This window comes from Ixodes scapularis, unplaced genomic scaffold (genome assembly GCF_016920785.2).
Source record: "Ixodes scapularis isolate PalLabHiFi unplaced genomic scaffold, ASM1692078v2 PGA_scaffold6__148_contigs__length_123643588, whole genome shotgun sequence".
In the NCBI taxonomy this organism is placed as follows: Eukaryota; Metazoa; Arthropoda; class Arachnida; order Ixodida; family Ixodidae; genus Ixodes; species Ixodes scapularis.
In genome coordinates, this window is record NW_024609881.1 from 96,421,033 (window position 1) to 96,434,096 (window position 13,064).

Sequence of the window (13,064 nt, forward strand, 5' to 3'; positions counted from 1 at the left end):
GAAGTTTAGTTTACTTTATTGATAACAACACATTTCAAAGTATTCATTATTAAAATCGGCGTCATCTTTGCTGGGTGTTGATAGGGTAATGATAAGTAAAACGTATATTTTTAAGAACAATTTTACTTTAGTTATTGATGCTTACGTTTAGCATAAGTTAATTTTAAAGCGTGACGAAGTTGACAATCAACTAGGTCAGGTCGTCTCGGGTTGTCGTACCAGCAAAACATGGTGCTTGGCCAGTTTTTCCGTGGGACGACTGTTTTGGTTTCCAGCTGTCTGAAGGTATGCCGCTCCTTAAACCGCTTTACTGGATTATTAGATGTACGCGCGGGAGTTTATGCGTTAGTTCATTGTGCCTGCTTCCAAGCATTGCAAGGTTGTGTCTAATACCCTAACGCACGCGATAAAAAAAGACCTACACATCGTGGTGCAAAATCAGCTGTTTTGGCCCGGCACAATTTGATACCTATCAGAATCACATTCACTTTATCACATCTTAGGCTCAGATGTAACCATCATTTACGTGTGTGAGCCTAAAGCTAAATGGTTCGATGGTTTGATTTTCTTTTTTATTGTTATCTACAGGTACCGTCAACATTAACCGGTCTTTAATCTCTCTGCTCTCATTTGCTTTTATTTTTATCTTTTTTAGTATTTATTAGCTTTGCAACGTTCTACAGGTGTTCAGGGTACAGGTGACCGGACGCTTATTTGCTTCATTTGAAAAATATCCAAGCACTGAGCTTTGTTAAAACATTTTATCAGTTTGAATGCGCACTTATACTGCCTGTGTCGGAATCTCTAGCTGAAGCACTGTTCGGAACACACACACGGTATGTAACGATGTAATTAACCGAAAATGTAGCTCTTATCATATAGCGTCACTTACTGGGGTGCTTACATTAGATAGCGATCAATTGATTGTATAGGTGTTTTGTTTAGCCAGCTTTGCTTGTCGTTTTTAATGAGAGCAAGATTGTGGTGAATATCATTTGAACAGCACTGGCCACAGTACTGCAACATATGAGCTTGAAAAATGCATGTAACAAAAATGCGACCTGAACTTACTCCCTGACATGATACAAGAACCCATGTTCCATTACCAGGTGTAAATAATGTTTGACTGCTTACTAAAACTTGCCGCCTTATGGGTTATGAAAGGTCCAAACAGCAGCCCTATGTGCATTGCAATACCGAAACGACACACAGATGATTTTGTTGCAACTGAAGTTAATCCTTTCTTTAGTCACTGAACCAGAGGAAGCCCCGACTGGCCAGTGAAATAAGGGCGACGCCCAATTGGCCACTATGGAGAAGAATAAGGCCACCGATTGGCCAGCCAAAGAAGCATTACTGCGATTGGTGGTGCGTGATTGGAGGGAAGAATGGATGCCAGTAATTAATCTAAACGTTTTTTTCGTTTTTTTTTATTGTGGTTTTATAGCTTTTTGGCATATCTCCATTAGATCTGTAAAAATTGGGGTTGCAGCCTCTAATGACCAAAAAGTTTACTGTATCCCAGTGGTAGCATTCACCTGCTGAAACTCCAAAGTACGACGAAGTTTGGATGAACAGGCTCTTGATATACCCAAACGGTAGTGGATGTGTGCAAATGGTTGCCACAGTTCAGGAATCGAAAGCCCTCTCTAACTTTCCATGAAACAAAACGTGTACAGTGGCCCAATTTTTTGATAATATCAAGCAAACATCAACTGGCATGCCGGCCGGCGCCGTGCGGCCGAGGTGTGCGGCGATACAGGAGAGATTAGGCACGTGTACACAAAGCTCTTTCCGGTGCAAGCGTCGTTTGCTAGGATATTCCGTTGCCCGCACACAACCCCCTGCACCTTATCTGCTGGCAGAGCTAACCGCCTTTAAGCAAAGACCTGAACAACGCTTGCTTGTGTGATACTGCTCAGGTGTAGCATGCATAAGCCGCGCATCATAGCACCACTGTTTATGCCGCGCAAGGCGAGTATCACACCAGCGCGCCCTCCTCAGACATTTGTTCTACCAACAGATAAGAGAAGCAGAAATAGAAAGAGAGAGGGAAAGAGAAGTGGGTTTCGGATAAACAATAATGTCGTCAGTCAGTGCCCTGTGCTCCTTTGCTACGGAGCAGGGGCTGTGTGCGGTCAGTGGAATTGCCTAGCAGACGACGCTCGCACCGGAAAAATCTTTGTGCGCACGCTCTTAATCTCTCCCGCATCGCTGCACGCCTCCGCGGCACGGCGCTGGCCGGCCCGACGGTCAACGCTCGCTTGGTATTATTAAAAACTTGGTTCACTGTACTTTCAAGCTGGCTATATTACCTTTCTTTGGAAAAACTAACACATTTCTCCGTGCAGGTGCCAACTTTCTGAGCTCATTTTACAACAAAACAAAATGTTAGAACACGCACAAAAAAAAATAAAAATAAAAGGAGCCGTATGACTTGCACAATGTCCACACTGGCGCCACCTATCAGTAACCTTCCGATCTGCAGGTAACTAGACCGAGTGTTTTGCAGTGTTCGTGAGTTCAAATCTGCGCACCATCTGTGAGAAGTGGCCTCTTTTAACGTTGTCAGCATAATTTCGAGTCCGTGGCATAAAGACAATGTGTAAAAAAAATGGGGACGTATACTCGGATTGGAAGCGCTTCATGGCTTACCCGACATACAGTGCCAGTGTAGTCTCTCGTTGTGAGTGGTCCCGGTGATTTTCTGATTTAGCTACCCCAACTAACTATATTTTCTGAATCCCCGGCTTTTGCCCTTTTTGGTGGGAATATTTGGTATCGCAGATTTCGAAACAGTTTTTTTTAAGTCAGCAAACAAAGGTGATGCACTGGCAGGCAGGCTTCCGAGTCGAGCGGACACGCTAAAAAAACTGAGCATGCCAAGCGTTTGTTTCATTGCGCTGCTGCGCAAGTGCTGGGACGAGCTTCCAAATCATTCGTTTGAAGCCATTAAACTGCTCGCGATCGATTGTGAACAGATCATACAATCCAAAGGGTGAGCCCTTGTCTGTTGCTAATGTCACTTTTTCGTTGTAGCCAAAACCTTTCTTTTACTTAAAAAAAAGGCAAGGACATAAATGATTTACAATAATGTTGTGTGTATGTTTATTACAGCTGGAAGTTAGCCTCAACGGACATCTAGTGTCAGCTGTAGATAATAAATTTATTCAGTGCAGTACAACTGCTAGTTTGAGGTCTTCAATGTGCAATACAGAGTAGTGATACATGACAGCACGCGGGTACGGTGCTCGCCCAGACGGAAACTTGCAGGTGGCGAGGATTGAACCCAGGATCCCAGGGTTCTTTAGCGCGAGCTTTCGCTCCACGTGCTCCAAAACCGGTGTGCGCTAGGCCACTGAGCCACCAATCTCCCGTCAGAAAATTGTAAATTCAATAACTTTTCCGCGAAACAAAAATGTTCTTTGGCCAAATATTTGGGGGACTAGTTAAGCGATGTTGGTTTGTGTGTTGATTTCAAGGCAAATCGGGGACCGTGAAGAAAACGCTGGAGCACCCCTTTAAGTCTGCTTTCGTTTCTGCCTTGCAGCGGCAACTGCACGCCACACCCGCGATCAACATGCAAATCAAGGTGCTGAATGCCCTGCAGGACAATTACATGTACCTAGTCGTCGACCCGTCCACAAAAGAAGCTGCCGTTGTAGATCCCGTGGATCCGGAAAAGGCAAGGGCTTTTTGCTGCTTGCGAGCTGCAGCTGGATTGTCTTTCAGAAGCAATTTTTATTTTCGCATTGCTGATCGCACAGTGTGTCGTAGTCAGTCCCTCCATTAGGGGGAATCACTTCCCCATAAAGGGAATCTGTGCCCCCATTAGGGAATCTTTCCCCATTCGGGAAAATCACTTCCCCACGAGAGGTAATTCCCTCTCATTCGAGAAGTGCTTGTAAAGCTGATAATTATAAATTGTGGCTCTGAACTTTGATCATTGTACCCAATAGACCCTCTTCAAAATGTAGTGCCTACTGGTGGCTAAAAACGCAGTTTCACTTTCGACGAACTGTCACGAAATGTATATCATCGGGCATCGTCACTTTCGCATGTCGGCGGCAGATGAGAATTGGGTCTTTGATCACCTCTTAATCCTTTCCCGATTTGTGTCAGTTTCAGTGATGTGAACATAAGGACTGACCAGTACAGAGTGGTGACCCATGAGCCCTTGATTAAAATTCTCCCATCAAAAGGCTTTAGAGCTGAACTTGTGCCAAAAGTCTGATTGGACAACATGCCGAAATAAACGCTGACGCAGCCGTTCTATCTAATTTTTGCGTCGTGTTGTACTGATGACTCTAACGCACAGGCTTTGTATGTCCTCTGCCTGGTAATATCTTCAACTTCTTCTTTTATCAGCCTCAAGGCCACCATTAGTTTGGCACAGATGCCATACACTGAGATGATGATAGTGATCAGCATTGCCAGACTGACTTTTGAAATGGGTCTAGTATCTCCAAATCAATAAAAAAAACTGCTCCAGCTTTTTATTTTTTATGAATGTAACAAGGTTGCATGTGCAGTCTTTAAAAAAAAAAAAAAGAACAGCAGTGAAATGAGCACACATACCTTGCATGCCTCAATTTGTCACATCTCTGCAAAAAATCAAAACAATCAATTTGGAGGTACATACTTGTGTGGCCCATTGATAGGATATATAGTGGTGGACGAACACCTAAACGAATGTATTGGCAAGCAAGAGATTTAAACCTAGCATGTCTCAAAAAAGTTTTGAGTGATGAATGGGTGTGCTGGCTAACAGTTACGAGACTCAATGGTCGTGTCGTCTAAAATTGATGAGATGTGAACGAGTTTGATGCCATGAACTTACGAGCATGTTTAGCAAACAGTTGAGGCTCAAACAAGCATATTGACAAACACAGAAGAATAAAAGCAAAAAAGCTTGTGTACGTCTGTTTTCGTCCCTCTGCATTTGGCATTTTCAGTCTCGTAGTTGTACATTGCATGGCTATACTCCGTGTCACTAGTTGCGTGCAGTACAGGCAAAGGCAACGCCAGGCGAGGCGCGAAAGGGAAACCACAAGGGAGGCTGAGGAAGGGGAGAGAAATCTCCTCCCCTCTCCAACGTTCCAAGTGCTCCGTTTCTCCCCTCGCCCTCCATTGCCCCCTCCCCCATCCCGCCTTCCTAGTGCTCGCCCTTCCTTTCTCTCTTCTCCTGGCGTTGCCTTCGCATGCACTGCACACAACTAGTGGCACAGAGTATAGATGTGTTATTCTTATGCTTAACACCAACAAGATGCAACTCATGCACCAACTAAAAGTGTGCTCTCATATCTTTTTTTTTCTTTTTTCATTTCAAAATTACCTAGGTGCTTGAAGAGGTGAAGAAATTGAATGTAAAGCTAACCACCGTCCTGACGACGCATCACCACTGGTGAGGTTCAGCAATTCTTTATTCTGCATTGTCGATTGCACCTTGGAGGCCACCAATTGTCTCGGAACAAGGCAAAGTATACGGGTCAAAAAGCCTTGAAAAACCATTTAGTGGCAGTTGCTCACGAAATCCGGGTGAAATGACTTCCTTCAGACTATGCTCACAATAATCTGTAAATACAGCGATAGATGTCTGTTAAATGCCAGCGTGCTGAAACCTGACCACGAATCACTTTGTTTCACTCTGATGCAAGTAACATTTTAGTTGTTGCCGAGCTTTGATTACGAAAGGAGTTTGACTTCATCCCACTGTAGTCAAGAGTACAAGGCCCCATTTCAAAATATTGATCGCTTTTAGAGGATTGGCACGGCGATTGGCCGATGCCCAAGATGCATTGGTCAATCGCACCACTGCACCGATTATTTTCTTCTCGGCCTTTTCTGACACACTCTTTGTGTGCGCAATCCATTTTCGATCAGGTGCTTTCTGGCCACCGAATTCCCCGAAACGTCATCCATGTCTTCCCTTTCTTTAGGGACCATTCGGGTGGCAATGACAAGCTGGTCGAGCTCTCTCCTGGGCTGGCCGTGTACGGGGGCGACGATCGCGTGCCCAAGATCACTAGGCATGTCCAGGACGGCGAACAACTCCAGGTTAGCGCAACTTGGTCGACGTTTTTTTCTTGATCGTTGTAGTGAAGAGGTTGTGTGTCTTGGCAACTCTTCTGCTTGCGCGACCTATAGGCGCTTTGCGGCAGCTGTCCATGGGCACTGCCATAACCGACCTTCAGTTTTTGTTTTTTTCATATTCCGTTTACTTCACTTCATCGTTACCACAGGAAGACAATTTATTGCCATTTTAGATTCTACTATGTCCTCCCCAGCCTAGGCCTTTGTGGTGGCTTGTCAACGCCTGTTTCGGTGGTTCAGCATCTCGGTAAGGCAATGGTGGCTGTAATCTGGCTTGTGTGTAAAGCGTATATATCTACGAGGGTGCTTCGAAAACCAAGTGCACAAACATTTCGGTACCGTCACGCACAAACTTTTCCAAACCCAAATTTGTCCTGGATTATTGCGCAGGCAGAGCCATGGCTGTTTGGAAAATGATAGGGTTGTTCAAATATTTGAGTGTCCGAATAGCATTTTCGAATATTGTGCTATTTGCTTCAGGGTTAACTGCGGTATTCTTGTTTCTTGAAGCGTTGATTGTGGCAGTTTAGTCCCGTTGAGAGCGCTTTTTACCGAACATTGGTGCACTGCAAAGAGGAGACATCCACAAAGCTTGCTTTTACGGGTGTTGCTTCTCTGCAGTGCACTAGTGCTCGGTGAGGAGTGCCTTCAATGGGACTAAAACGCCTCGATCAGAACTTCTAAAAGTACAAGTATTGCGGCCACGTGCTTAGAACCAAAGCACAATTTTAAAGCGGTATGGTGCGCGTGCCTGCCTAATGTATTTAAAAAGAAACAAACTTTGTAAAGGTTAATAAGCTACATTTTGAAACTAAAAATCTTCAAAATTAAACTGGCTATTTAGGCATGAGTATATGTAGGACAGAAATGGATATTTTCATATGTAAAGAGTATATATAATTCCTCTCGATTAGGTATAGCAGGGCATTTCTATAGGTCCCATTTTATGTCAAATGCACCGTTTACTTGCCATCTCAATGTAGGCATTGGACGTCAATGAGGCATTGGCTTAGAAATGGACAAGTGAAAGCTTGGGAACAACTTTGACAAGTTCAGCCGAGTTTTCATATAAGCACGGCGTAGTGGTGCAAGACTTAGAGAAACTCTTCTAATATAAGAATATTCGGCCAAAACCACTATTCGCATACGGCTAGGAAATGATTTGCCTCATCATTTACTGTCACTCATCTATCCAACAGAGTCCAGTCAAGTGCACACTCAATGTTGACATCAGTCATGGACGCGGAGGGGAAATCTGGCTCCACCCTCATGGCCGACGCCTGTCTGCATCCTTCCTTGAACTTCGGAATTCATTCAAACACACTTCTTTGCAACGAAACACTTTCTTGATACTATGTGCAAAGTATCGGCACCAGACACCCCTTCAGACTAACTACAAAAAACGAAGCACTGCACGCTGCTCTCCTTTCGTGCAAATCACAAATGGGGCAGCCATTGTTTCTCGCACCACAGTTACAATTAAACCGACTTAACACATGCAAACCTGCACAGCAATGATTTCAGAGACAGCGACCCCGTACAAAAGGCGCCGTAAAGAAGGTGTGGTGAATGGAAGTTTGAAAACAACCAGAGTGTGGGCGAGTTTTGAAGCACCCTTGTTGGTTAATCCAGTTGTAACAGTCCCACTTATAGCTAAGGTTCTGTGCTCCTGATGCATCCCCACAAACCCGGGAAAGTAACCCGCCAAGCTGGTTTTGTCAGAACGGGGGAAAATCATACCTTGAATCGGAGCCGTCCTTGGATTAGAAAAACACAAGCTTCACGGAAAGAAATCTCGAAAGCTTCACGAGAAGAAATCTTGATCTACAGCTTTAGACAACTATCATAGTTTGTCTAAGGCTTACTCTGCGTAAGTGCTAGTCTAGTTTCACCCATTACAATGAAGCCAGTCACACCGGTTACTGGTCAAAGCGTCGAAAAATGTGAGAGGTTTGTTCCGACGGTTATCCGACAAGAGCTGTAAATTATTTTGCAGCCCCTTCAAAAGCTGCACAGGACGTAATCTCGACTTTGCGAGTGACTCATTGTTTTTGTCAACGCGCAGGTCGGTCAGCTGACGGTAAAGTGCCTGCACACTCCGTGCCACACTTCGGGTCACATCTGCTACTTCTTCCCTGCATCCAACGGCGACGCCCCTGCCGTCTTCACAGGTCAGTGGGGCTGCTGACCTGGCGGCTGGGCATTTCTGCAAAGTCTTCCGAAAATTCTAAAAACTAGCGTTTAAAAAAAAAAAAGTCTTTTCAGGGACAGATTTTCAGTTACGTCGGACTTCGAGGACTGCAAAAGACGTACTACTTGGCTAAATAATTGCCTGTAATTTAGTAATTAACCTTTTGGATTAGAAACAATAAACATGTGGTTCCAGTTAGAAACTTGCTGAGCGTATTCGAAAACTCCTAAATCATTCAGTTTTAGAACAATCTTAAGTGTGGGAACGCGCTAGAGTTGCCACTTGTGTAGCAGGCGCAAGGCCGACAAGGAGAAAACGCAAACGGCAGGAATGTCGTCCTCGGTTTCACGTGATTTTAGCACACTCCCGGATAAAGTCCTCCTTGCCTTGGTCGCAAGTGGTGCCGCTGGAATATTCTCCAATAATTGGCTAATGGTTGCCCATCACGCGCCCGGTTTCCCACGCTTCTCTGTAGGAAACGTGCTTGCTTTTAAAGTCGTTCTCTGGACCCTACTTTACGAATTGAGTGCTTTCCCCGGCGTAACACCGTTTCCAGGAGACACCATGTTCATTGCCGGGTGCGGCAAGTTCTTCGAGGGCACGGCCGACCAGATGTACAAGGCGCTCGTCGAGAAGCTTGCAAAGCTGCCCGACGCAACGGTGAGCCATAAAGTCTTCTGCTCCGACATGTTAATGAGTTGAATGCTGAACTGCCGTCAATAGCTGCCATTAGAGCCACTGTATAGGCAGCTTTGCCTGCCAAAGTAGTGCCATGCTTCTCTTTTTTTGAACGCTTTGTGAACAAGATTTGGACACCACGTGTTCCTCCCAAGGATACTCGAATGAGAACTCTCTCCGACACCCAAACTTTGCAGTGCATGTCAAGAACCAGTTTTTTCACCCAAATTCCAATAACTTGCGCCTCTGGGCCTCTCTAGTGGCAGTCTAAGCGATTTACGGTGCGAGTCTCTGGCTTTGAGAGAGTGTACGTCAGTGTTGCCCGACTGCACCTGGCTGCGAGTTCTCTCGTCGGCGAACTGTGGCAGCCTGCGTGGGCAAGATTCCGGACACAGGCAATGGCTGAATCGCTCCATTTATTGTTCCTTTTGTGTTTCATGGCGAATACTGCTTACAACATGAAATTTAACAGCTCTCATCAATTGAGAAATGTGTTGCACATACCCCTCGGTGCCGCATCATCCGAACAGGGTTTGTGTGAGAAAGATCTCGAACAACACAGCATATCGAATCCACGGCATCGAGGACAGTCACTTCACGACGATTGAGTGAAATCCAGATTTGTTTTAGGGCACATTTTGAGGAGAGCTTGTTTCTTGCACAGCACTCGAGCAAAGAAACAGAAGAGTCAGTTTCGGCCCCTACCCCGCACCCAATCAGCTATCTTTTGTGCTGACAGCAAAGGCTTTCCGGAGATTATCTCGGCGGTAATAATCCTCGAAAAGCGTCAAATGGCCCACTTCTTTGGCCGAGTCGACATTCACTCTTTTCATTCGTTTCCCGCGAAGGCCGAGCAAGCTATGAGCCCTGGTATTCCCTGGTTCTCGCACAGGAAGATAACAGAAAAAATCTAAGCATCCTGAATAGGCAAATAAGGTAAAAAATTTTCAGAAAGGCCAGCAAAACCCGATACAAAGCAAGTGGCGTGTCGCGCTTGCCGGGTTTCCACAGCCCAAGCGGGTGGCAGAAGCTTCTGGCCGATAGGGGTCGCGACAGCCGCAAAATGGCAGCGGCCGGACAGCTTGTTTAACGCAGTAGCGTTGTGGAGCTTGTGTTGCAGAGAAACCGGCGGCGGCGTGACGGGAAAATCCTGATTGGTCGATAGGGTCATGACGTCACAGCCACACAACCCTGCGCGGGAATTTCAAACAACCCAGAATGCTCACGTAAAACGTGACACAATGCGTGGAAGGAAAGTGATTAAAGCATGAGATGTTATGCAAATTAAAAATTGCCACATGTCTCGTACGAATTCACTTTATAAAGTAATTCATTTGCCTTAAAGAAAAAATTTGAAGAATTTTAGGCGGGATTCGGACCCATGAGTTTTCGGTTGCAAGTCAGACACGCTACTGACCAGGCCATTCAGAGACTCTTGCTACTGTTGCTTGGCTTGGGAACAAGCAGGAGTTTATATGTTTAGCTATCGCGTTCCACTCTTAAAGGCAAAACTTAAGCGTCCTCCAAGTTTTTTTTTAGAAAAGCCTATATTTACATTAACTTTAAACTAGCGCACTCAAATGAATGAAGCCGTTGAACATGCGAGAGTCTCGCTAGGACCTGCTGATTATTTGGTTGCCACGCGGGCTAGATGGCGCAAGTTGCTGCCCAATTTAAGGGGTTCAGCCATATGCATGCATCCATCCATTCTTTCATCTATCCAAGGCAATTTTTGAGACCCATATGGACATTGCCATTGCCACTTTATGTGTTGTTCGTCCGGCTCCTTTGCCTAGCGCTGTTACTGTGGCGAATAGAGCTGCCATATATAGTGGATCTAGCCATTGGGACTGAAAAAAAGTAACCTCTTACAAAAATTGTGTTTGTCAGAGGGTGTTCTGCGGCCACGAGTACACCATCAACAACCTCAAGTTTGCGGCGAAGGTGGAGCCCGGAAACCAGGCCATTGTGGACAAGATGGCGTGGGCAGAGGTAATGTTTTAGCTTGAAAGTAGGCTCGAATATTTCAAACAAATTTAAAGATGATGGTTGTCCCGCTATGCTTTCATTCATAAGCCACTTCATTCGAATGGTGTTTTCGTGTAATCCATACTTTTTTGTTCTCGTGGCCCTGTTGAGTGTGTTTCTTTCCGAGAGCCAGTGCACTGCAGAGAAGCAACACCTGCAAAGCTTGCTTTCGCAAGTGTTGCTTCTCCGCATTGCACTGGTGCTCGGTGAGAAGTGCACTCAACGGGGCTCAAGCAGGGCACACATAAGCTATGAAAACGGGCACTACGCGGAAATTTCCACAGCAACTCGTGCGGATGTTGTGACGTGGCGGCATGGTATGTGAGTCGCTGTGAAAACTGCCGCACGGTTCCAGTTTTCATCGCTCGTGTTTTCCCGCTTAATTGTTTACATTAGACAACTTCTTGGCCTGATGAACAAACTTAATTTTGTTTTGAGTTGTTGGGCTGTCTAACAGTCCACAATAAACAAAATTTGAGGGATAAATAAACTTCCCATACATTTCACAAATGCTTAACGTGTGGCATACCTGCCTATGATCAGGAGGCCTACATAGAGATAATCATCAAATACCTGCTTTGTATTTGTAGCCATTCATATGGCGAACCATAATTTTACCTTGCATCATATTTAGACGAATCTCTGATAATTCAAACAAAATTTGTGGCTTCCTGGAGTTTGAACGAATGAGTCTGCTGTACACTCTTACTATAGTCGTTCTCCAAATACATAGTGGTTCTCTGGCAGTTGCATTATGTGTTCTTCCAATTCGTGTTCTCTGGACAGGTAAAGATTCTTGGCACCTCTATTATGTGTTTTCCGAAGGCGTGACTGAAGTGCCGTATGCCGAAATGAACACATTCTCGAAACTTTCCTTGCAGAAAAAGCGGGCCAAGAACGAACCGACGGTTCCATCGACCATCGCGGAAGAGAAGACCTTCAACCCGTTCATGCGCGTCAACGAGTCAGCGGTGCACAAGCACGCTCACCTCAACGACCCCATCTCGACGATGGCGTACCTCAGGAAGGAGAAGGACCACTTTCGTCCCTAGCCGACAGATGTGCGACTGGCCGTCGGGCGGCATTGGTACGGCTAGCAGACGACACCGGAACAGCTTGCAGAAGACATTTGTACGGCTAGCAGATGACATTGGTGTGGCTAGCAGAAAACATCGAAAGGGCTTGCAGACGACACTGGAATGGCTAATAGACAACAATGTAACGGCTAGCAGACGATATTGCTACGGTTAGCACTTGACAGGGCTAGCAGAAGATGCCAGCTGGGCTACCGAATATCGCACTAAGTTAGCCAACAGTATATGATGAGCTAACACGAATTAACCAGTTTGGAATGGCGTCGAGTTGGCCAGGAAATGTATGCTATGCAAGCTTCACAAGTGGCTTGAACAAAATGCACTAAAACTGGGCCATAGCCAGCTTAGTGGATCACATGAAGTTAACCACAATATCAAATCTGCAAGCAAACAATGTTGATGGAGTCGCATCAGACGTCGTATGCCCAAACTGGTTGTCAAATGTCCGAATGGCTGAGAGCAACAACTAAATGCAAACATGGGGGAAAAAAAGAAAAAGGAAGAGATTTAAATCGATGCAGGCCCAACGATAACGTGAGCTTTCTTATTCCCATATCGTGAATATACATATATATATATTGTATGTCAAAATGAGTGTTCTTGTGGAATTTTTGTTTTATTAAATGGGCAGTGGCAGGGTCGTTTGCCTGAGGTGCTTGTCTGTTCTAGGCAGTGGCGGCTAGGAGCTCACCCTTTCCTTAATGCTTTTATGTATATGGCTGCAACATGCAGTGGTGTACGTATATCAGCTTCGGCTCTTGGATGCCGTTGCCTCTCGCTCGTGCTTTTTCAACTACGGGTTTCGGTGCACAATAATCCTCAAACAGTTTCTTTTTTTTTAAGATGCTTGCCGACTCTTTTTTGCCTTTGTCCTATTTGCTGAATAAAAATAACCGAGAGCATTGTATTCAAATTAATTTGTTTGCAGATTCTTTTGTCAGAACGTCACCACACTCCTGTAATGTGCAGCGCACACGAAA

At 45.2% G+C, this 13,064-nt stretch overlaps 1 protein-coding gene across 1 annotated transcript; it reads left to right on the forward strand.

Moving 5' to 3' along the window:
• The first annotated feature begins 60 nt into the window (after nucleotides 1–60).
• Nucleotides 61–13,001, forward strand: LOC8033121 (hydroxyacylglutathione hydrolase, mitochondrial). Its single transcript, XM_029990041.3, has 8 exons — nucleotides 61–285; nucleotides 3,551–3,685; nucleotides 5,340–5,404; nucleotides 5,940–6,057; nucleotides 8,159–8,264; nucleotides 8,841–8,944; nucleotides 10,853–10,954; nucleotides 11,872–13,001. Exons 1-8 carry the CDS (start codon nucleotides 229–231, stop codon nucleotides 12,040–12,042), a joined length of 858 nt encoding a protein of 285 aa, XP_029845901.1. The 5' UTR covers nucleotides 61–228; the 3' UTR covers nucleotides 12,043–13,001.
• Nucleotides 13,002–13,064: the final 63 nt, after the last annotated feature.

Bases quoted from the DNA above. Each gene is read 5' to 3' on its own strand.
- LOC8033121 (XM_029990041.3), top strand. From the start codon at position 229: ATGGTGCTTGGCCAGTTTTTCCGTGGGACGACTGTTTTGGTTTCCAGC. The intron at 3,686-5,339 runs GCAAGGGCTTTT...AAAATTACCTAG, and splicing joins ATCCCGTGGATCCGGAAAAG to GTGCTTGAAGAGGTGAAGAA. The intron at 6,058-8,158 runs GTTAGCGCAACT...GTCAACGCGCAG, and splicing joins AGGACGGCGAACAACTCCAG to GTCGGTCAGCTGACGGTAAA.